General features: G+C 38.0%; 1 protein-coding gene across 14 annotated transcripts in view; it reads left to right on the forward strand.

Moving 5' to 3' along the window:
- Positions 1 to 24,636, forward strand: part of LOC104358317 (E1A-binding protein p400) — a 53,041-nt gene that overhangs the window by 7,141 nt on the left and 21,264 nt on the right. For 8 of the 14 annotated variants that reach the window (XM_033008202.2, XM_033008203.2, XM_033008206.2 and 5 more), the window contains 23 exons: positions 2,460 to 2,547; positions 2,972 to 3,079; positions 3,782 to 4,161; positions 4,409 to 4,711; positions 5,478 to 5,663; positions 7,053 to 7,193; positions 7,300 to 7,378; positions 7,654 to 7,706; positions 10,768 to 10,825; positions 11,513 to 11,602; positions 12,827 to 12,934; positions 13,689 to 13,882; positions 14,075 to 14,252; positions 14,933 to 15,069; positions 15,447 to 15,616; positions 16,094 to 16,268; positions 16,677 to 16,813; positions 17,448 to 17,634; positions 18,592 to 18,758; positions 19,592 to 19,746; positions 20,269 to 20,505; positions 21,570 to 21,734; positions 22,545 to 22,712. In XM_033008202.2, the coding sequence (XP_032864093.2) occupies positions 2,460 to 2,547; positions 2,972 to 3,079; positions 3,782 to 4,161; positions 4,409 to 4,711; positions 5,478 to 5,663; positions 7,053 to 7,193; positions 7,300 to 7,378; positions 7,654 to 7,706; positions 10,768 to 10,825; positions 11,513 to 11,602; positions 12,827 to 12,934; positions 13,689 to 13,882; positions 14,075 to 14,252; positions 14,933 to 15,069; positions 15,447 to 15,616; positions 16,094 to 16,268; positions 16,677 to 16,813; positions 17,448 to 17,634; positions 18,592 to 18,758; positions 19,592 to 19,746; positions 20,269 to 20,505; positions 21,570 to 21,734; positions 22,545 to 22,712 (3,664 nt within the window). The remainder of the gene's footprint in view (positions 1 to 2,459; positions 2,548 to 2,971; positions 3,080 to 3,781; positions 4,162 to 4,408; positions 4,712 to 5,477; positions 5,664 to 7,052; positions 7,194 to 7,299; positions 7,379 to 7,653; positions 7,707 to 10,767; positions 10,826 to 11,512; positions 11,603 to 12,826; positions 12,935 to 13,688; positions 13,883 to 14,074; positions 14,253 to 14,932; positions 15,070 to 15,446; positions 15,617 to 16,093; positions 16,269 to 16,676; positions 16,814 to 17,447; positions 17,635 to 18,591; positions 18,759 to 19,591; positions 19,747 to 20,268; positions 20,506 to 21,569; positions 21,735 to 22,544; positions 22,713 to 24,636) is intronic. The other 6 variants (XM_033008210.2, XM_033008212.2, XM_033008214.2 and 3 more) reach the window with 3 other exon arrangements.

The following is a 24,636-nucleotide window of genomic DNA, read 5'->3' on the forward strand; positions in this document are numbered from 1 at the left end:
TATTAGTCTAATATTAGTGGTATGTGACTGCAATTTATAAAGACATAACACTTTTGCTCTTTGAAACATCTGGCTGAAGTTATGTGGAGATAATGCAGACAGCTGCAAGGCATACTCTTAAGAAAATCTCAGTCAGAAATCCTAAAGTAGAGATGCAGCCTAAAACTGAGTATGTGATCATCCTGAGTAATAGTGCACATGAAATAAATGGCATCTGAAGCAGAGTTTGGAGAACATACTTTCTTAAGCTGATGTCCCAGAAAGCATCTGATGCAAATGGGATACAAGTTGAATTTGTTAATTAAGTCAATAACATTGTACAGAATAAGTTTTTGTGATTTATTTTGAAAATTAAATGCCCAAGTGTATGATGCTCTGTCAGACATGGGGTGTTGAACTTGAAATATGCTGCATTTCTGCCTTGGAAGAAGATAAATATTTGAAAACTTAATCCATGTTGAGTGTGAGATGGCAGTGAACTATGACCATTAGGGATGAATAGGAGTCTGAGATTCTTAAAACCAAAATTCACATCGTAAAGCTGTAGCTGTGTCGCTAGAGTGGCCACAAATGCCCTCACAACAGCAAAGAGATTAAATGTTACTAATTCATAGCTATTGATAGATTCTGAGTGGCATGAGATACATTCAGCTCAAAAAGGAGCTTTTGAAACCCAGTCACTTTAGGTGATGTTGACTATGTTTATTAATATAATTCAATGAAGCATTGAAGATACAGGGTTGTGACTGCTACAGTTTATTTAAATATAGAGTGGTGTTTACTTCCTTAGGCTTAATTTACATTGATAGAATTTCTGTTAAACATCAGAAAAGAAAAGACCTATGAATAAACTAGAAGATTCCTTTGGGAAATTGCTATCTTTGCTATGTTGTCATAATAAATTTTGACAACATCTGCAAAGCCTTACTGTACATCGATATGGCAAAGGCTCTTGCCATCAGAAAATTACACTTAGCAAACTTGAGTGCTAAATTAGCTCATTTTCTAGGATGTAGAGGCTGCCATACGTAAAGTCTGTGTGGGTATTTTCTGATAGTATCTCTTAAGACTTTTCTTGGGATAGCCCTTATTTTTCCCATATTAAGTTTCATAGTAGAATATTGGGTGTAGCATGGCTAACTGTTGATGAAAATGTAAAAATATTACTTTGAAACTCGCTGAAAGGAATTGGGCTTGCACAAACACTGGCAGGCATTAATAAATACTTGCCTGTAATGCTGAGGGCCCAAGGAGCATGGAAGTCGTCATATACCCAAACTTGTTTGCTTCAGTAATCCTGTATGTGAGTCTGCCATCAGAGTTTGATGCTGAAAGGATTTTGTAGGATATATTCTCTGCCATCGTTGCCAGTATTAGATTGAGTAATTTTATTAAAATAAAGTTTTAATACCATGTAATCTTACCGAAGCTAAACTCAGACTTGCTGAATGAAACCTCAGTGACTTCTTTTGCATCTCAATATCAGTAGTGCTCTTCCAGGCTTGTTAATTCATAGCTGTGTGATGTTTATCCTCAGACAAAATACCTAGTAATTTCTGATGATCTCTGATGCCACATTAGCCTTTTGGCAATATTGTGTTTCTCCTCATCAGGTTTCTTCATGGTACTCATTTTTCCAGCTGTGCAAACAAGTACAAGTCTAGCATCTGGAAAACTGGAATTGGAACTTGTGTAACTAGGCTTTCTTTTATTCCATCTTCTGAGACTTAGCAGTTTTTCTTGAAATATTTCAAGGCTAACTCTCAGGGAACTCTATCCTGAGGTTGACAGTGGTGGAGACTTAACTAAGCTTAAACTGTCTTCAGGATGAGAGTTAATTTGTGTGTTACTGATGTTTCACACAGAGTGAAAAGGATTAGCTTTCACAAATGTATTGACTCTCATTTCTTACTTTTGTGTCTTGTTAGTTATGATACAGTTTATGCGTAAATTCTCTTTCCTCATCTAATTTCCCTTCTAATTAATCTTGTAATGAAGTCACGATGTTTGATTTTTGTCATGTCAGCTTTTTATTGCAGCTATATACTATATGAATACATCATTTTGACTTCATTGCAGCATTATGCAAATGATGAGGGGTAATACACTAGTGAAATTTTCCATTTATTAAAAAAAAATAATTGCTCAAGGATATTTTTTATATATCCCATTTTCCTGGGTTTGTTATCACTTTTTAAAAAATGTAGATGTGTATTAGAAATAACCAACTTCATCAGTTTAGCTACTGTTTTAACATTTAAACTCAAAGAAGAGTATCTGTGCACTATGAACATCTAAAACTTTGCAGCAGATATTGAATGAGTCTTCTTTTCTTCATTGTACAACTACTGTGAAGGATTTGTTCTGTGCCGGCCTCTTTAGATCCGTCTGTAAGATACATCTTGGTGTTAGACTATCTACAGATTGAACTTTTGTGATTTGTTTTCTTTTTCCAATAGCAAACGCATACAGGGACTCCAGTAACGGGGACTGTGAACACCATAGAAATTGAAGCTTTTAAGAGGCAGCAAGCACTTGCACCAGCAGGTATGTTCTGCAGACAGAATTTCACTTTGGTTCTTTTATTTTTTTTTTTCCCAACCAGTTCATGGAGCCCACTCTTCTATAATTCTTGAAATAAAGTTTTGCCTCACCTCGGGAATTGCCAGATCCTTAGGACTATCTATTGTGAATGGTGCTGTGTGGAGGGTGCACTCCACTCACAATATATAGGACTGGATTTGGCAGGCATGGAGACATTGTTAGGTTGATTGTTCTGGCTAAGAAGATTGGAGATGGCCAACTTGAAGTTAGAGGGACTCTGCCCTTGGAGCATGTTCTTCATAAATGCTACACATGTATAGTAGTTGTAGCTTTCTGAGCTGATGTTGGAATCATGTGTAGTAGTTTGCTTTGTAAAATTGAACCCATTCCATTATACCATGCCATAAATGGAATTTGAATATCACAGATTCGTCTAAGAGACCACGAATTGAAGTGGGCCGTCATGGGATGGTTTTTCAGCACCCGGGTGTGGCTTCAGGAGTTCCTCTTCAACAGCTAATGCCAACGGCACAAGGTACTGTGTCACCACATGCCAGTTGCACATTAATTTAACAAGGAGATGTTAGTGATGGGACTAGAAACTTGGGCTTCTGGCCTTCCAAGATCCTAGTCCCACCACACACTTCTCCATGTAAATTAATACTTGGTATGCAATGCCTGGTTTGTTTAAGGAGCTGAGTGACGGGCTCCAAAGGTGCATGTGGGCATGGAAATACGTCACAGGTGCTGATGCAAAAATGGTTAATCTGATAACTCTGGAACTGAGCCAGTGATTTATGAAAAGGAAACCTCCTAATTTGCAACATCATGGCAAATTTTTATTTATTAGTCATGTCAAGCTTTAGAATATGTGTTAGAGTGAAAGTGTTAAGAACTAAATAGTACTTATACTCGATGCTGTTATTTTAGGTTAAATTCCATTAGCTCACCAGTCTTTCTTTTTTAAAGTATAAGAAATTCTGAAGACGTATAATAACGGTTTTTTTTTATAGTTGCTGTGCTCCAAATTTTAGTTGCAGTCCTGTGCATGAAATACTTTGTTGTTTATTGTAATGGTGATTTATTTTGTGATTGTGATGTGGTATTTTCAAGTGATGGTGTCTTGTGGCAAAGTAAGTAACAAATTAGTCTATTTGCAGTTGATTGCCTCTTTATATCAGTAAAGAGCACTGGACATTTTAATTTCATCTGTGCTGTGTTTTCTCTTGCTTTGTAGGTGGAATGCCTCCCACTCCTCAAACTGTGCAGCTGACTGGACAGAAACAGAGTCAACAGCAGTATGACCCATCCAAAGGCCCTCCTGTGCAGAACGCAGCAAGTCTGCATACACCTCCGCCACAGCTGCCAGGGCGACTGCAGCCTGCTAACGTCCCCATGACATCTCTCCCAGCTGCACTGCAGCTTTCACAGCAGCAACCACAGATGGTGGAATCTCCAGCTCAGCCTCAGATTCAGGTGAAGATCCAGCCTCAAAGCGTACCATTGACTTCCGCTCCACTTCCAGCACCACTGCAACAGCAGGTGCCACCAGCAATCCATGTGCAAGGACAGACACCAAACCAAGTGTCACAGCCACAAGCTACAATACAGCAACAGGTATGTGAACTTTATGGAGGTGAAAATATGTTTCAATGTCCAGTAAAATCTAAGAATATTATCTTCCTGAAAATATATGAAAAATGTTACTGTTCTTTAATTCTGCAGGACACTTAAATCCTTTCCTTATAAAAATGCAGGTGTACTTTTTTTATTAAATTAAAGTCCACATTATGTTCTGCTGTCATGTAGACTAAGACAGTTTTGAATCCTAAACTCATCACTAATGAATGTGTTTCTTGGGCAGACTGTGACTCTGACACGACCATCTGCAGATCCTGCTCAGACTTCTCAGCGTCTCACGGCAAATACACTACCACCTACCTCATCCATTGCGCCAGCAACTATCTCAGGCACAACACCACCTTCTACATTTCCAGTACAAACAAACAGGACCTCTCCAGCAACTAACAAGTCCCTGTCTCCTATTGCATCAAAACCCCCAGGCTTAGCTGTAGCAGCAGCACCTAAAACACAAAGTCCAGCTCAGAATGCAGCAGTATTACCACAGGACAACTCTCAAGACAAGCTTGCCGAGCAAGTAAAGCTGGTAGGATTTTTTGGTTTTCCCCAAAACCTAGGAATAGTTAACACACAGATAGCAGCTGACATGACCAACATGTTTGAGTTGTGAAAATGGGCTATTTTTTGAGGCTGGAGGGGTGAGGGTGGTGTTTGGTGTTTTTTTTTTCAGTCTGCTTTACATACTGAGTTTTGCTTTTATGGGCTTTCTGAGAAGTTGAAAAAGACTTACTGGTCTTCATAGTGTTGGTGCGTTCTTTCTATTGTATTGATTCTATGTACTCACTGGATGTGACTGCAACCTTATTTATTTTTGTAGCTAACTGGAGGTGTTGTTTTGCTTATTTATCAGGAACATCACAGAGAACTTGTTTTTTCACAGGATCAAGCAGTATTAATAATTAAGATATATTTATCTTCTGTGGATAAATAAATCTGCAATTTCAATTTATGAAAAACCAAAAGGATTATTTGATTGCAGTTTGCATATGTCTTGTAACTTGTTTTTTGTGCTGCCCAATGAACATTTTTTGTCCTGTTATTTAACAAAGTACATCTTGTAATATACGTTGAAGTACTGTGATTCTCTTTACGTATAAGTTGAATTTAGTCCTGTAATTTTTTCATTGATGCGGTGTTTAGACTTGATTTTTGTAATGCATGTGTCATGCTGTTATGCCTTTTTTTCATATCAATTATTTTGATGAAGTGGGAGCAATTATTATATTTCTATTTGGCTACTATTTTATGTGCATTCTGCAGCTTCATTGTAACTAAATGTACTTCTTTTTAAGGAAAATCAAATCCATCAGCGAATAGCAGAACTGAGAAAGGAAGGTTTATGGTCCCTGAGGCGCCTGCCAAAACTCCAGGAGGCTCCAAGACCAAAATCTCACTGGGACTATTTGCTGGAAGAAATGCAGTGGATGGCAACTGATTTTGCCCAAGAGAGGAAGTGGAAGATGGCAACTGCTAAGAAGGTAATTGAAAAACATTTTTTGACTTGGAACAACCAGTCTTGGCATCACTCATCTTGGTAGCAAAGCTATTTAAACAATCTTTTCCTACAGATTGAAGTGATGGGAATAGAAGGCACCAATTTTTAACTTAAATGTGAAGCCATGTTGTCATCTTCGGATACTCTAGCATTTGAAACTGACTAGATAATTGTATTGATTGTGGATGTTAATAATAGTTTTGGATTTTGTGGATTTTATTCATCTGGAAATCAAATAGCATCTGTAGGGGACCCAGTCAATATGTTAACTGTGTCATATTTAAAAAATACGGCTATCATACCTGTCTCAAATCAGTTCTTCCTTCTCAAGGAAGAGTCAATACAGAACTTTGTAAATAACATCCATTGGGTGTGATTGTGTGTCTAATTCTTCTTTCTTAATCTCAGAAAAAGATCAAGGAGAAACCATGGAGTTCTAAGGACAGCAGTGGAAACATGGTAGAGAACTGTTTCCATAGGGGAAGAGAGCAGCACAGTGGGAATAATGAAGTCAGGGATGGAATGAAAATTGGGGCGGTGTGAGGTGAAATATTTAAAATCTGATTATTTACAATAAGCAAGAGTTTTCTATGGGTTCTAGAAATGTTGCATCTCCTTTTGATACATTTATGATCAGTTTGGGGTAAGGAAGAGAACAGATGAAGGTCATTAGTTTAAATTGCCGTGATGTTTTCTGTTATATACTCTGAAATGATGGAAACTCAGAACTCTCTTTCTTATAAGCAAAGTATTGAAATAGGTGTATCATTTCGTAAAATGAAGCTCTGCATTTTTAATATAATGTAAATCTGTATTTGAAACACTTATTCCATTTGTGACCAATGGTAGGTTTTTAAGAATAGGAGAAACAGGAAGGGCAAATACGAAATGATCCTTCCTTGGCAGTGTGCTCCAAACTTCTGGAAGTCAATATTTTAGGGACCTCCTGAGCTAAAGGGTACAGTCAAGTCAGCCTTTAACAGCCATTGACTGATCTTTCACTCATGTATGTACACTCTTTTTGAACTCACTTTACCTTTGGTCTCTGACATTTTGTGGTGTGATTTCTATGACTTCATATGTGCTGTCTGAAAAAAGTTGTCTTTTTGTGTATTTGCTGCTAGTTTCAGTAGATCTCTTTTTTTCTAATTTTTACATTGGGAATAGTGAATTTCCTACTTGATTGATTAGTTACAGTTTTTGTATTTTCTTTTTTTTTTTTCTTTGAGTTTCATGCCTGTTGTTTTACAGGCACGGTAAGAATTAGAAATATTGAAACTATGTGTGTGAAGCTATGGTCAACATCTGGCTGTTGATAACCACTATAATATTTTGAGGTAACCTAAATTCAGTATGTCTCATGGTATTTTAGATGGTAAGAACTGTGGCTCGTTACCATGAAGAAAAGAAACTTAATGAAGAGCGAGCTAAAAGGGAAGAACAAAACAAACTAAGGCGAATTGCTGCATCAATTGCTAGAGAAATAGAATACTTCTGGTCTAACATCGAACAGGTAAAATACAATCTACTAATACTTGTGCAAGTCGTACTGTATTTTTCATCTTCAGTAATTTATTTATAAAATACAAGTGCTTTATTAGACTTGATTTACATTTCAGGTTGTTGAAATAAAACTGCAAATTGAATTTCAAGAGAAAAGGAAGAAAGCTTTAAATTTAAAGAGAATTTCAAGGAAAGGTAATTGTAGTCCATTTCATAAGAATTCCAGTATAAACTCTAACGCTATTGTTTTACATAATTTCAGTGGAGTTTAATCTTGGTGATAGAATTGTGAGATACTATTAACAGGTTGTGAACAGGTCTGAACTATGAATTACAGGGTTTTATATGTTTTTGTGCTAGATTTTGTTAATATTTCTTGTGCTTTGTGTTGAATGCATTTAGAAGTTCACATAAAAAACCACAAAATCGCTAAGTGACTGATGTATACATCAAGTATAATAATTTTCCAGGTAAGGATACAAAACCTGCAGAAGAGCTTTTATTGGAAAAAGAAAGTGAAATGGTAAGTCCTTCTGTTTTTTAAAAACCCCATCAAATTAGTTTAAATATGACTACCTGTGTAAAAAAGTTTTGATAAACACAAAATATTTTTCTTAATTACATGGAGATGATAAGCAGATTTCTGTGTAATTACTGACAATTGAGCAGATAGTCATAAGCACAAATACAATTTTTTTTCTGGTTACGAACTATAACTTTCAACGGAGAAGTGGATTGCGCTTGATACATGTCTTTTAAAGGAAGAATTCATACATACTCAGTGGCTGTGAATCATTCATTCTAAGATTGCAAGACCAAAAAAATATACACCTTAATTGCCAGCCTTAATTTTGAACAGGAGATTCATCTACTGTAACTAGGCATAAACTTTGTGGGGCATGAGAGCATTTTTTCAGCTGTTCAGTGGTGATTTATAGAATCATAGAGTGGTTTAAGTTGGAAGGGACCTTCAAGACCATCTAGATCCAACCTCCTCCTGCCATGGGCAGGGCCCCCTTCCCCCAGCCCAGGTTGCTCCCAGCCCCGTCCAACCTGGCCTTGAACCCTTCCAGGGAGGGGGCAGCCACAGCTTCTCTGGGCAACCTGTGCCATTGCCTCACCACCCACACAGGGAGGAATTGCTTCCTTATCTCTTATCTAAATCAACTCTCTTTCGATATAAAGCCATTGCCCCTTGTCCTATCACTACATGCACTTGTAAAAAGTTCCTCCTCACCTTTGCTGTAGCCCCATTTTATGTACTGAAAGGCTGCTATAAGGTCTTCCTGGAGCCTTCTCTTCTTCAGGCTGAACAACCCCAACTCTCTCAGCCTGTCCTCATAAGGGAAGTGATCCAGCCCCCTGATCATGTTAGTGGCCTCCTCTGGAATCACTCCAACAAGTCCATGTCTTTCTTATGTCGGGGGCCCCAGAGCTGGACCCAGCACTGCAGGTGGGGTCTCAGGAGAGCAGAGTAGAGGGGGAGAATCCTCAACCTGCTGCCCACACTTCTCTTGGTGCAGCCCATGACATGTTTGGGTTTCTGGGTTGTGAGCACACATTGCTGTCTCAGTCAGTTTTCCATCCAACAGGACCCCCAAGTCCTTCTCCTCAGGGCTGCTCTCAATCCACTCCTCGCCCAGCCTGTGTCTCTGCTTAGGATTACCCTGACAAATGTGCAGGACCTTGAACTTGGCCTTGTTGAACTTCCTGAGGTTTGCATGGGCCCACCTCTCCAGCCTGTCCAGCTCCCTCTGGATGTCATCCCTTCCCTCCAGAGTGTCAACCTCACCACACAGCTTGGTGTTGTCGGTGAACTTGCTGAGGGCGCACTCAGTCCCACTGTCCACGTCGCTGATAAAGATGTTAAACAGCTCCGGTCCCAACACCAACCCCTGAGGAATACCACTCATCACTGGTCTCTACTCAAACATCGAGCCATTGACTGCAGCTCTTTGAGTGCAACCACTGAGCCAATTCCTTATCCATCGAGTGGTCCATCTGTCAAATCCATGTCTCCAATTTAGAGACAAGGATGTTGTATCAGATGCTTTGCACAAGTCCAGGTAGATGATGTCAGTTGCTCTTCCCTTATCCACCAGCACTGTAACTGTTGTAGAAGGCCACCAAATTTGTCAGGTGTGATTTCCCTTTAGTGAAGCCATGTTGGCTGTCACAAATCACCTCCTTGTTTTCCATGTGACCTAGCATAGTTTCCAGGAGGATCCACTCCATCATCTTACCAGACATGGAGGTGATTCTGACTGGCCTGCAGCTCCCTGGGTCTTCCTTTTTTCCCTTTTTAAAAATGGGGGGTTACGTTTCCCTTTTCCAGTCAGCAAGAGTGTCACCGGATTGCAACAACTCCTTAAATATGATGGATAGTGGTTTAGACACTTAATCTGCCAGTTCCCTCAAGGCCCACGGATACATCTCATCAGGTCCCATGGACTTGTGCACCTTCATGTTCCTTAGATGGTCTTGAACCTGATCTCCTACAATGGGCAGTTCTTCACTCTCCCAGTCCCCGCCTTTGCCTTCTGCGTCTTGGGTGGTGTGACTGGAGTGCTTGCTGGTGAAGACTGAGGCAAAAAAGTCATTGAGTACCTCAGCCTTCTCCATGTCTCAGGTAACCAGGTCTCCCATTTCCTTCTAGAGAGGTCCCACATTTTCCCCGTTTTTCCTTTTATCACCAACATACTTTAAGAAGCTTTTCTTGTTGCCCTTGATGTCCCTGACCAGATTTAATTCTATCAGGGCTTTGGCCTTCCTAACCTGATCCTTGGCTGCTCAGACAGTTTCTCTGTATTCCTCCAGGCTTCCTTGGTTCCACCCTCTGTAGGCTTCCTTTTTTGTGTTTGAGCTTGTCTAGGAGCTACTTGGAGTTATCTACTAGAGATGTAGGTATATGTTACAGAACAGATGAAACTGAATGAAACAACCATCTTTTGCCCTAGATGAAATGTGTGCTAGGACTCCTTGGCTACATCTGTGCAATTAGAAAGAAATGGATGAGGAATTGTTCAGAGGCCCTAAGCCATCTGGCATGGCACAGCTGATGCCCATGTGCTGAGATGCTCCCCTTTCACCAAGCAGAATGCCTGCATCTGAATTTCCTATTGGGAACAAGCTTTATGTGGCCTAGCCCTGTCTGTGAGAGTTAATTTGCACAAGCTAAACCATTCTACAGAGTGTGCTGGACAGCTGAGAGTGAACAATTGTAGGCCTGCGCCATATCCCTTTTTCACTGACTAGTGAAAATCTATTCTTTGATTCCAATCTCAGTAGTTTTGTGCCTCAATAAAGTTTTTAAGGGAAATAGTGTACTATGGCTCTGTGCCACAGCTGTAACTCAGTAGTTTGAGCCACAAACACTTGAAGTGGCTGATTGCATGCTATGTTCAATAGACTAGCAGAGTATCTGTTTTTACATGACCAGGAGAGTGTTAATAGGTGTTAAGTGTCCATTAGCAAATGCTGTTGTGATTGCAAGGCACTTTTTGCTTTCATTAAAAAAAAAAAGAAAGAAAAACTCCCTATCTTTGTTTTCTATGATTTGAAATATTTTAATTATTTAATGCTAGGGTTGTTCATCATCTGGAAGGAAGAGAAAGGCAAGCACATCTTTGACTGATGAGGAAGGTATGTAACTTTTCAAAACTGTGCCTGTATAGCACAGTACATAAGTTGTATATTAAAACCGTGAAACCACAGGTTTTCAGTTTGTTACTGCATTGATGCAGTGCTTTTCACAAACCAAATAGCAACACTCATCCATTTATTAGAGAGATTAGATAATCAATTAGATAATCAATTTTCCTTAAAATAGCTTTAGTGAAAATTTGAAAATAAAATTTTCCCTGAAAGCACACTGCCATCATTGCTAGTGGATTTTAATTCTTTCTGTCCTCATTCCTTTGTTTCTCAAGCCTTACCAAAATTCACATGAGGATTTCGGACTGAATAACGCATGTAATTCAGTTCCAGTTCCTTTCTTGTGATGATATTTGTGTCATGATTCTGACAAAGAAAATCCCTAGTTTAAAGCTACAGAATAACTTGTCTGTGGTGACCATTCTCAACCAACAGTTAACAGTTCAAGAGTGCCTCCTGTCCTGAGGCAGAAGTTCTTCTCTCCTTTTCATTTACCTTTTAAGTTCTCCCTATAGTTGCTTTCTGGTTTTCTTGTTTTCCATACACATCTCATTCTTTTTGAATCCTGCTAACTTATAATATTCTATGCTAGTATACTTTAGGGGTATATAATTGCAGACTTCCTGAGTTATTGTGTAATTTGAATGCCAAGATTAGCATTTATTTTTATTTTAGTTGAAGATGAAGAAGAAACAATTGAAGAACAAGAAGCTAAAGAAGGAAACATAAACCATCAAACTGAATTGTCTAATCTAGCCAAAGAAGGTAGGCATGTAGCTTGATTCTTCTCTGTGATGGGCTCTGAAACAACAGGTGAAAACACACAGCAGTTTTTGTATTTGTAAATAGAGTTCTAGATGAGAACTTGAATGCATGTTCAGTCATATGTAATCTATTTTTTTCTGTTTGGAAAGCTGTAGCAGTTAGTTTATGGGATGATGATGGACATCTGTACTTTATAAAATGGTCTGTATACTTAACTAGTTATTACAGAAGGTTGCTTGAGAAAAGTAGTTCCCTACTGAAGCACTGCATTTTTTTGAAACCTCACACCAAAAGACTCACAACCTAAGTTATAGGAGCGCATGATAAATACTTAAAACCAGGAGTGTATCAGATTGAACATGAACATTTTATCATCAACTGCCTTGAGTATCTCAGAAGGGTTTTGTGACCTACCTTATAGGTCTGAAAGGGCCCTGAAGTGCTGATCTTGGGGGTGGGTGGAAGGGATAAATACTTGAAGATAAGGGGCTTTTAGGGACAGTGCTTTGTCTAGGGGCTCTGTTTCATTAGCAACATAACAATAACTGCTATGTTGAGCTTGATGTATGCAAAGTATCCCATAGGAACCACTTCAGTTATCATGGTAAAAACCTTGATGATTTTTATTGGTAAGCTTCACACTGAGCTAAGCCTGCCTGGCAGTTAATATTCAGTTTCCAAATCCGTTTGTTTGTTCTGTTTGGCAGCTTAGTGGCTGCGCCAGCTGGCCAGTTGGAGGGGATTATAACTCGGCCAGTCAACCAAGTTCCTAATGAGTATGTTTCCTGATTGATTGGCTACTGCCAGCATACACATTCCTGCTTCAACAGATCATACAAGTGATCATGGAGATACTGTTTAGGGGGTTCAGGTACAGCTCAGTTTTGAAACTTTGAAGTCTAGAATTGTCTTCCAACCAGTCGTCTGGATTTGATGCCCCTACCTTCCCAACCAGTGGTTTACTGTCAGTTTGTATGGCAGGTTTGTAATACAGTAAAAAGCAATTGGGGTGAGCAAACTGCTTGGTGTAATACTGAGTGTTCTCTGCAGTGAGGTTACTAAATAAACATTGCCATCATCCACCTAATAATTACCTCTTCAGTTAACTTCTGATTGAAGAACTGGCTTTATACAATTGTGAAGAATGTAATGATATGAAAAACAACAGTACTGATTCCTACAAGTATTGATATTTTTAAACTTACATCCTTTAATGACCTTCAGCTGAATTGCCTCTGGAAGATTTACTAAAGATGTATGAAGGTGCCTTTGCAGAAAATTTTCACTGGCCCCAGCCGAAGCCTGACAGTGAAGAGGATAGCAGTGAGGAAGGTAAATTACTTTTAATTTAGATGAAGTTGTACTGACTTAAAAGGTCAAATAAGTTGATTGGCTCTCCAGGTCTCTGTTAAAAAACATTTTATACTAGGGGAAAGCAAATATTGAGTGCATCACATTTAAAGTGTTTTTTATTTTTTAAGTGAAGAAGAATATTATATGCAAGAATGAATAGAAAGTACGGTGGCTTTCTTGCTAAGCATTTGGAATGATCATTTGAAAAATTAGATTTATTCCTGTTACCACTAAATATTTTTGGATAATGGTCTGTAAAGAATTTATTCTTTTTTTTGTTTGTTTGTTTCATTTCTCAGTTTATGAAAAGAGGGTAGTGTTTGCCTATCTTAAAGTCAAGATGTGTGAGATTTTCAGGAACAATAGTGAGCCGTAGAAGAGCCTCTCTACACAGGGTTAAACAGCACACTTCATGGCTAGCTATTATATATCTGCCATCTGTTCTGTACTAACATGGTAGAATTACATATTTCAGGATAAGTTTTAAATATTATGAGAGAACTTCCCTGGAAGTTGTGAAAAGCTAATGGTCATGTTAGTCTAGCTAGTGTGAACGTCCAGAACATGTGCGTGATCCTGAGCTTAAGCTATTTTCATTTTAACTTGACTAGACTGAAAATCAGAATTGTTTTTAAAAGTTAGCTGCCTCTGTCTGATTTCTAGCCATCTCAATTCCTTTGTGTAACCATTGCTTAAGTTTATCTTAAATGCCAATGTAATTTTTCACTCTCAGAAATGGAAGACCATATCTCTGATAGGGAAAGTCCTCAGAAAGAAGTTGTCCTCATAGACTCCCTTCTCAGCATTGACCAATACAAGGGTATAGACAGATCAAGTCCTCCAAAGAAGCATATGCGAGACATAGCAGAAGTTGCTGCTGCAGCAGAAATGCTATTACCTAAGGGCAGCTCTAGGATAACAACAGCGGTAAGGCTCCCTGTTTTCTGCTACTGTGGTTGCTTGCTTTTACATAAAGAATGCTTTTTTCATGATTTCACAGATTTTAGCAAAAATTTACCATAAATATTTTCTAATTAATGAACTATAAAATTGTTATGCTTTATGACATGCTTCATTAATTTAACTCGGAAAAAAAGTATCAGATCATTCACATTACAGATAAAATACAATACTCCATCACTACTGTATGGACCTCTCAGAGAGTATCAGAAGATTGGGCTGGATTGGTTAGCAAAGCTGTATAGGAAGAATCTCAATGGCATTTTGGCAGATGAGGCTGGACTTGGAAAAACAGTACAAATTATCGCCTTTTTTGCTCACTTGGCTTGTAATGAAGGTAAGTTCATTCCCTTGACAGTTCATTCACCTAACAATTTTAGACCAGTATTGGGCCAGCATTATCTGTGTGAATGGTAGCGTAGGATCACAATTTTTTCTGCTGAACCATATCAGACTTTTAGTTAATGCACGGAGTAGGATGATGCTAGAAAAACTTTCTTGGATTGTGTGACATAGAGGTGCCTTCTTATCAAGTATACTGTTTGATCAGTCTGCTGTTATCTTCTAGGTGAAAAAATTCTTCTGAAGCCTAGTTTATTAGTACAAAAAAAGCCTTACATAGTGTTTAACGACCAGATGGACACAGATAGTTAATTCAAGAAGTAAATATGAACAATTGGACAACTATGTCTTGTATATCTTCTCAGATATTACTAGTAGTGTTGTTGTACTGAGGATGGTTTAAGAATATAAGTGAAGCAAAGCTTGTTGTGGAGGTAGTATCTCTTACTCTAGCAATTGATATAGTTGAAGGAAAGATAGATATTAAGTGCACAAGGGGTACTTGAGGTCTGAAATAATAGTAAAGAATAGTCATTAAAATACCGCTGTTGTTATTGGATCTCACTTTTAATGATGAATTTAGTGCACTATACTTAAAAAATCAGGGCAGAATATAAGCCACATGAATTGTCACAAGTCTTTCTACTGTTAACTGCTATGTTTCCCCTTTTGTAGGTAATTGGGGCCCTCATCTTGTTGTTGTACGGAGCTGTAACATATTGAAATGGGAACTGGAATTGAAACGCTGGTGCCCAGGGTTGAAAATACTTCTCTACTTTGGCAGCCAAAGGGAACTTAGGGCAAAAAGACAGGTATGGTATTTTGCAACTCTCACATTGTTGTATTTAGCATTTTAAATACCAAGACCTTTAGTCTCCATTTATCTATATGTTCCTTACATCCTGATGGGATATGAGAAGTTTTTAACACTAAAAGTTGGTTTACAAAGAGATTCACACCTAATGGTTCTAGATTTTCAAATACATTTTTGGAACTCCTTGGTATTGAGCAGTATGTGCAATACTTAACCTTCTTTCTGAACTGACTGTAGTTCAAAGACCAAGAGTGTCTTTTAGAATGGTTTGGGCCACAGCATCTTTCTATTCTTAGTGAAGAAAAAGCTGGTTGTAAGATACTTGAGAGTTCTGCCTTAACTTTCCTGTCTCATCCTCTCTTTCTGTTTCTGTAGGAATGGACAGAACCCAACAGCTTCAACGTGTGTATCACTTCCTACAAACAGCTGTTCAAAGGCCACCCCGCATTTATGAAAATGCGATGGAAATACTTAATAGTAGATGAGATGCAACAAATAAAGAATATGACCGAGAAACACTGGGAGGCACTATTCAGTCTCCGCAGGTATGGAGCAGAGAATTGTTTTCCTGCTGGCAATGAGTTTCTCTCTTCATGTCACACAATTTTCTTCTTAACAGAAAACTGATAAAAAAAACCTCTTGATTTGGTCTGCCCAAATTCCTGTGCAACATGCACCTACATAGGTGCCTTTAGTTGAAACAGTCAGGATTCAGAGACATGCTCAGGATCTTTTTGTTGCCACTATCATAACACTATAATTCTTCTTTGCTGATATTCTGTGCTCCCAAACAGTTCCCCTTGTATGTCCTGATGGTGTACAGTGAGGAAGCTGGTTTGGTGGTATATTCAAGATTAAAAAGATAATTTATCCTACATTTAATTTTATTAGCACTACTTACTTCTTCTGTATGTCTGACAAACCTAAAGCTACAGTAAACAGTGTTTGAATATTGGTGTCCTTTTCATAATGACATTAACTTTATGCTGTATCAGTTAAAAATCTTCTTTTATTATTCACAGCCAGCATCGTTTGCTTCTGATAGACACTCCTTTGCATAACACATTGATGGAGTTGTGGACCATGGTACATTTTCTGATTCCAGGAATTTCCAGACCTTATCTAGATTTTCCAGTAAAAGCAGCTAATGAGGAGAACCAGGATTATTGCCATAAACTGGTCATCAGGTTACACAGGGTATGTTGTCATTTTTTTTCTCATCTGTTCTACTACAGTAGTTAAGTTGTTGGGAGGTGGGGGGAAAGGAAGAAATTAGAAGATGTGGTTTAGCTTGAAATTTCTGGCCTTTCTTAACACTTTTCAGTTTGGACTCTGTCCTGCTGAAAGGATGGGTTCCTGCTACCAGAATAGTATAGTGATTTCTTTTAAAAAATAATGCAAGACTCAGATTTTGAAGTATAACATGCAGAAATGAAACAACAAATTAATGCCTATATAACAGTGTGCGTAGCAGTATGATTAGATATGGCATGAGGTTTATCACATCAGATATGTTAGGTGTGAATGGGTTTAGCTTTGTGTTGTAAAAATGCATCTTTGAAGTGAGAGTTTTTTTTTTTTTACTTCAATTATGAAATGTTTCAGATGATTCAGCCATTTATTTTGCGAAGATCAAAGAGAGATGTTGAAAAGCAGCTAACAAAGAAATATGAACATGTGCTAAAGTGTCGTCTCTCTAGTCGACAAAAAGCGATGTATGAAGATGTCATATTACAGCCAGGGTAAGGAGATAAAACAGTAAATAAAAAAAGCTGTAATTTTTGGAGCTTAAGAAAGTTGATAAATGATTGTCACAGTTGGAAGTGTTTTGGTGTTTTTCTGAAATTTTCCATTATGACCAGTGAATAGAATGTGAACACATAGAAAACTAAATTTACAAGCCGGTGATGCTGTGGGTCTAATGAAAAACATGCATTTACCTCTGGAACCTAAAAATCAAGTTGCAATGGTCAGGTTTGCTGGTATTTTGGTTTAAAATTTGTCTCTAATGAGTGGTTCTTTATTTCTTAAAGCCCAGAGCATTTCTCCTCACACCTACACATTTACCTGTGCTGTGATATCAAGTGGTTATTGATAGGTGCAGGGATAAAATAGAAATGAAGCAGGTAGAGGATAGGGAGGTAGTTAGGTCATATTTGTCTGCAAGGTAGCACAGGTCCTTAAGTTTCATGTTTCCAAATTTACATTTGGTACAGTGCTACTTAAAATGCTCTAGAAAGACCAAGGTAAAATATAAGCTTGTTTTAAGACTTTTGCATAACATACTGCATTGCACATTCTCACCTTGCTGATTTAGGGACATGTCCATAAAAGCTGTACGTAAATAAATGTATTTCCATATAAACTATTTGGTAGAACCCAAGAAGCCCTCAAAAGTGGACACTTCATCAGCGTCTTGCATGTCCTGATGCAGCTGCAACGGATTTGTAATCATCCTGATCTGATAAACCCCCGGCTTTCAAGTACCTCTTATGTATCAGAAACACTGGAATACAGAACTGCGTCTCTGGTACTGAGTGCCCTGGAAAGGGATATTTGGAAGGTGAGTAGAAAAGTAAACTTTGTTTTTTCTATTGCCCTTGTGGAATTTCAGTACTTGTTTTCTTATACATCATAAGTCTACCTGAAGTTTATAAATAGAAGGAATTCACTATTCCAGAACTGCACGTACCAAGTGCGTACTTGCTGCATCTCTTTTTTGTAGTAGTAGTTTGAACTTTTCAAGTGGCTTGTAATCAGTAATTTTTCATTAACTTCTTGGTCAAAGAGAAAATAGCTTTGCTTTTGTCATACACATTTGCAGGAATTTTCTGACACTGAGAGCACTCTGGGTAGCACAGTGCTTATTTACGGCATTCTGTAATTTTCATTCTGCTAGTAGCTAGAGGAGAGCAAGACTTATCCCTTTTCACTTAAGAGTAAACACTGATTCAGTGACTAAATTAGTACACTTCTGTCAATCCATTTGAAGTACCCACTATTTGTGTTACCATTAAAGAAGCAGTCCCCCTCTTTGAGATAATCAAAGGAAATAATTGCATAGAGAGAAGTGTGAGTAATGGAATAGATGAAATGATCTTTTTGGTTGATCTTATTTCTGTCCTTCATATTTTTCTACTCCTAAATTATATTCATGCCTTTATGGTTTAGCATTTGAGCTTGATAGTTAACAGACACCTTTGAAGAGTTCTATTTAATTATTTGGAAATTATGGTGTATGAAGAATTGTTAAATGTGCCTAGCTTTGATTTTCATAACTGGTTAATGATATCAAATCTTTCTTCCAATGCTGATGCTTAAAATGGGGCTGTCAGTTTAAGATATATTTCCAAGGCTCTAGACAATTTTGGCTAATAATTAATAGTTTACTTATTAAACTTGCAGCACTTATTTCAAGTTTAAAAGTAATATATAGAAAGTGAATTCAGCATAGAACATAGAGAGGACGGAACTCTTAGGGTCATCATGTAAAATAAATGTTATTTTACCATATCCGTAGGAATCAGACCTGTCTCTCTTTGATCTCATTGGAATGGAAAACCAAATGACTCATTATGAAGCACAAATGTTGCCAAAACAAAAGGTTACTAGAAAGTTGATTGAAGAAATCTACAGCTCCCCTCCACCACCTGCTAGGCCCAACCCAGTGAAGCTCAAACCAAGCAGGTATGTACATTTGCCCTCATTTTCAGCTAGAATTGCAGGAGGAAAATGTAGTTGTGTTGCTATGTTTACTGAATTCTGTCTGCACCTCTGGTAATGTGATTCACACAAAACCTCAGACTTGACTTTACATTTTATTATTCTGTTGTTTTCTTGTTTAATCTTGAAAATAGGGATTCCATTCCTCGTTTTTTGAGGCATACAACTTATTTAAAGTTTGTTTATGGACTTTCTATAGGTTTTACTTCACCAGCAGATTCATTTTATTGAGGTCCTTGTTTATGGCAAGTGAGTGTTGTTTTGCAAAATTATCATGGAGGTAATTCTTCAAGACTAAGCTGGGCCTACAGTGTTAGCTGTGCTTGCAGAGTTATGAGAGACATATGAAGTTTTATAGCAGTAAATTTTTAAAGAGCATTTCTCTCCTAGTGAAGCAGTGATCTCAAAGTAATGTGGAACTGTTTTTCTGATGAAGAGGAGCTGCCTGATCACCTGTGGGAATGTTGATGTCTCTCTGGAAATTCATATGAGAGCCCCATTCTTTTTCCAGATATCAGGCTAGACTCCTTAAGCTGTTTGCTGTAATTCTCATGCATTCTGCACTAAAATGGATGTGTGGCAAAGGAAGATTTCTTCTTTCTTGGACTTAGCAAAAGAACTTTAGAATGTCTACATGTGAAGTTTGCTGAAGTGATGACTTGCCAGCTTCAGCCACCTGTGAGAAAGAGATTAGCATCTGATGTGATCAGTTTATACTTCCCTTGGGTGATAGAGTTTATTTTTAAAGGCCAAACTGTGATATTCCTATAGACTTCAACTTCTTATATTCTTTTCAGGTTGTTCCAACCCGTTCAGTATGGTCAGAAACCTGAGGGCCGGACTGTAGTTTTCCCAAGCACTCAAGTACAACGCACGGTGACCACAGCGACGGTAACTCAACAGGGACAAGTACGGGGAAGATCACCCATAGCTACGGTGTCTTCAAATCAAGGTAAGAGAGTTAGTGCTAGGTTGTTTACCTGAACCTCTGCGTAGGCGGATACAAGTTAGTCTGTTAATAGAACTCCTTTTCCATCTAGCTTAATGGTCTAGAATACTACTGGCTTAAAAATACCAACAGATTAATTACCAGTAAATTTCCCCACTAGTTTCTACAGTATGATCTGCCAGTATAATGCAAAACTAAGCTTTTTGTAACATAACTGTTAGAGTATGGAGTAAATATGGCACAGTTGGTATTTAAACCCTGATTGTATGTAATGTTCTGTCAAAGATGGGAGGTTACGGTGCTTTTGTGTATTTATTTAACCTTTAAACAATGCTTTCCAAGTATATAATGTTGTAAACATAGGATGGAGTAAAAGGTGTGGATAGAAATCCCAGTCTGTAAGGACAAGCCGTTCCTGTAGCCATTTTAATATCCTGTTGGAAGGTTTCTTTTTAATGCAGATTGTTTAAAAGAGTGGAGTTAAAACCTCTAACAGCTTGCCCAAACAACCCTTATTGATTGCAGCCGCAGCAGCACAGTTTCAGACAACTCAGGCTTCCACCAGTGCTCCAAGACACCAGCCCGCAGCGACCTTCACCACAGCAACTAGCACAGCCAACCCTGTGAAACCGCGGGGCCAGACCTCTGCGCAGGCCTCTCAGCTGGGCCAGGCCCAGCCACAGGCCCCCTCGCACACCATCCAACAGAGTGTGCTGCCTCAGAGGCTGGTACTGACCTCTCAGGCCCAGGCACGGTTGCCTAGTAAGTGGCCTCCCCTTTCAAGGTTTCTCCCACCTTTGTACTACAATGAGGTTAAGTTACTAGGCACCCTAAAATGTGTACAGAATCGTTGTTTTTTTTTCACTCTTCTGATTAGCCTTGCTCAGTATGTTGCTTATGACCAAGGAAAATCGAAAATTGGATAAGAAACAATAGAATTGCTGTGGACATACATTAGCGGTGTCAACTTAATCTCCTATTTCTGCATGTTTCTTCTGCTGGCAAGACTTCCTTCAGACCAAATGTTTTAGCTCTATCCTAATTATTCCTTTCATATTAAACACTAATCCATCTGCTAAAGGCCTCTCTTGCAGAGAGGAATGTCGCAACTGTTAGGCAGAGAAAAGCGATGAGGCTTTGCTTTAAGGTTGTATGTGCACTGCCTATTAGCATGTGTATAGAGTACTGAGCACTGATGTATTAATTTTATCTCTGGGGTAATGCACTGCCTTTACAAAAGCTAAATTTTTGTGCCAAATATTTTCTCAGTATCATAAAACTTAATGCTTAAATGCCTCTAACCTTTCTGCATTTAAATCACAAAAAGCTTGGTCCTTGTCACTTTAAAGCTTTTTGGTTTGTATAAGTGCAGATTGCTTAATATAAATCATGTTTCATCAGCAAATTTCAGGCTATTTCAAATGTGTATTTACAGTGCCACATGTGTGAATATTTTTGTCTCTTCCTTAAACCTTCCTTCATGCTCTTGAAAAGGCAGTGAAAATCACTTCAATGTCTATACTTGTTCTGTTACAAAGTGTCACATGAGTTTTCAGGTAGCTCTTAACTTTTTTGCTAATGAAAGTTATAACTCCTAAAATGTTGATGTTGTTACCCTTTAAACAATCAGCTTTTTTCCAGTTTGTCCAACAAATATAGAAAGCAATACCTGCTTAACTTTTATATGACACTTTTGATGCACTAAGAATAATTATGCATGGAAGGCGCTTCCGCACCAGTTTACTAACCAAAACTTAGAATTGTGAATATTGAACAACCCACCTCCCACTTTGGTGTTTTTTAATGCCTGTTTCTCTCCTTAACAGGTGGTGAGGTAGTAAAAATAGCCCAGCTGGCTTCTATAGCCGGAGCACAAGGCAGAATCGCTCAGCCAGAGACCCCTGTAACACTGCAGTTCCAAGGGAACAAGTTCACTTTATCACATAGTCAACTTCGCCAGCTCACTGCAGGGCAACCCTTGCAGTTACAAGGTACTTAATTCAAAACAGGAAGTTTTCCATTATTTCTAATGCTCGTGTTTTGATATGGGCAGCACGTTCCTTGTTGCTATACGTTAAGGAGACCTTCTGTCCTCACTTCTACTGTTCTGCTGTACCTGTTTTCTGTGTGAGAGAGAGATAACAAGATAGCTCTGTTTTGAAAAATAAATGCCTATCAAATGAAAGACAGGGTTACTTTTTGTATTGTATTTCAAGAGTTTATTATTCAATTTGTTTTCACATGTATGCAAATCTAAAGTAAGGTGAAGCATTATTTCAGATAAACTCCCTGATGCACAGAAACAGACAAAACTGAGGACGTTCTTGGTTTGTTCTGAAGTGGTGTAAATAATACGTCAAGATTGGTGTGCCTCTGAATTTTGACCCAACTATTACCCTGACCTGAGTGCTCTACCTGTGATATATTTTGCCCTCAAATTTCCTTTGTTGGTTGTATGTGTGTTAACAAATTCAGGAGAACATGGAAATCTTGATTCTCTGTGGCCAACAAAATAAAGAGAGTGAACACTGAGGATTTTTTTGTTGATTTGATTTCATCTGAATTCCATACAAAATACTTAGATTTAGAATGATACTGCTGCAATATGAAAATCCTCTTTAACTATGAAGACTTGGGTGTTTCTCTCCTGCCAGATATTATGAAACTTTAAAACAGATTGGTGCAATGAACTTGTCTGGGGAAATTTAATATAGTTTGAAATAAAACAGTTCTCTTTTGCTGGAGAACACTATTGTTTTCCACTCTACACAGCTAATTTTTAAAAAAATCCTCCATTTCAGGAAGTGTCCTTCAGATTGTTTCAGCACCTGGTCAGCAGTATTTGAGACCTCAGGGTCCGGTTGTCATGCAGACGGTTTCCCAAGCGGGAACTGTTCAGAACGCTCTGAACGCTTTAGGAAACCAGCATCAAGGAGGTGTCCCAACTTCCACAGCAGTGACACAGCAAGGTAGGTTTTGTAGCCTGAGGAAATGTCTCTATCCAAACATTCAATTACTAAAATCACGTTGATATATAACTCCAAATTGTTATAGATCATAATTCAGTAAGTTGAGTTCAGAAGCAGGTAAACTATGAGGCAAATCCTTCTGATTTGTGCATGATGTGTGCTGGAGTTTAGGTAATTTTTAGTACAAACTTGGGAGACCTTGAGACTGTATTAAATGTATAGAATTTTCTTTACCAGTTGTGTCTTAGGTCAGATTTTTGTGGGAAGAAGTGAATTTGAAATACTTTTGTTACTTTTTTTCAAAAAAAGATCAGGCTGATTATATCAGGCTGACAAAGAATGTCCAGCAATTCTCTCCATTTTTCCACACTGATTTTGCTTTTATCTAATTTTTTTCTCTGTCTAATCAAGCTACTGTTTTCCCTTTCTTTCTGCAAATACTGCCTAGCTGTTTGGTGCCTTGCTGCAAATGTGGTCAGTCCCTTGCTTAAAAACACAATCAAGATGTTAATCAAAAAACAGAGAAATTGCTGTCTAGGATGCATTTACAACAAAACAGCAGATTGTTAAATGATGATAAATGCAGTGCTAGGAGTTTGTTCCCTGGAAATGGCCATCTGCTGTAATTTTCTCTGGATATAAACTGTTCCCTCAAAAGAGACTATTTACTGCTCCTTTTTTGATGTATTAATGTGCCCTTGAAGTTCATATTTTGACTTTCTGAAGAATAAACATCTCATCATAAAAAGGCGAGAGAAAGCTTCAACAGCCTCCCAGTTGTTGGGAGGTAAAGGATTTCTGTCATAGTTTGGAAGATCTGTGGCTCAAATGTTTCATCCTCCAGCTCTGATTACATTACAGGTACTCCTAATACGGCCACAGTTCAGGATGAAAATTGATGTAAGATTTCTACAAAACCTCATGAATCTTACGACTCTCTTGATGGTAAAAAGAGAGCTTCGTTAAATGCAATAATAACAAAAGTACTGTTTCCAGTTGATAAAATAAAACATTATTATTTTTGCTGTTCATCTTTGGAGGAAGGTGTAAAGCATATTGAAAATACTTATTTTGACTTCCTGAATGTTGGATAAAATGCCAAATAAATTCTGTTGTTTTGGGTGATTGGAAACTAAAATTGCTGGGCTCACATGTAGCTCTGTAGTAAAACTGGATTTATACTAGCTATCTATATTAGCTTGTTTGTAATAAAAATGTGGAAAGGCAAAGCTTAAACATCTGCATACTCCTTGGAGTCTATTATTCTTAATGTAAGGGGTAGCACCTTCTTGTTAACTTGAAAGCAGTTCTTCATGGGTGTATTGACTTGCCACTAAATCCAGTTTCACAGTGACTAGTAGAGGGTTGTGCTGTTTTTCTAGTACAAATAGTAAGTGCTGATGAGCAATTCATTCTGGCTGAGGTAGAAACCCATATATCCTATCAAGAAAATAACTGCTACACTGTGTCTGTAGTCTGCTAGTACTTAGGAGTATTACTGTAGTTTCAGTTAGTTTACTTGTGTGTAATGTTCTTATAGTTAGCTGTCTGGGAAGACATCTGCTAGCAGTTGAATTCACAAGAATGCTATTGCAAGATTCCATTGTATAGTTTCATTGGTTTGTAGATAAACTGAATTCATATGTTTTCTGAAAAATCTTGGATGATTTGTTTAAGATAAATTAGAACAATCTTTTCATGATTTAGGGTATAACTTCTAAATGTTAATACTTATTGCACTATACATGACATTCTGAATAAAATACGAAAGCAGCAGGTCTTTGTGCAGAGCAAAGTAAAATTCCATTGATCTACTTTGAATTTTTGTGAAAACAGTTGGTGTAAATATCTGTAAGATAACTGATATGTAACAAAGTACAAATTTGCAATACCCAGTGGACATTTAGACTAAAAATTTGTCTGC

Source organism: Tyto alba, unplaced genomic scaffold (assembly GCF_018691265.1).
Source record: "Tyto alba isolate M040663 unplaced genomic scaffold, T.alba_DEE_v4.0 Super-Scaffold_44, whole genome shotgun sequence".
Taxonomy (NCBI): Eukaryota; Metazoa; Chordata; class Aves; order Strigiformes; family Tytonidae; genus Tyto; species Tyto alba.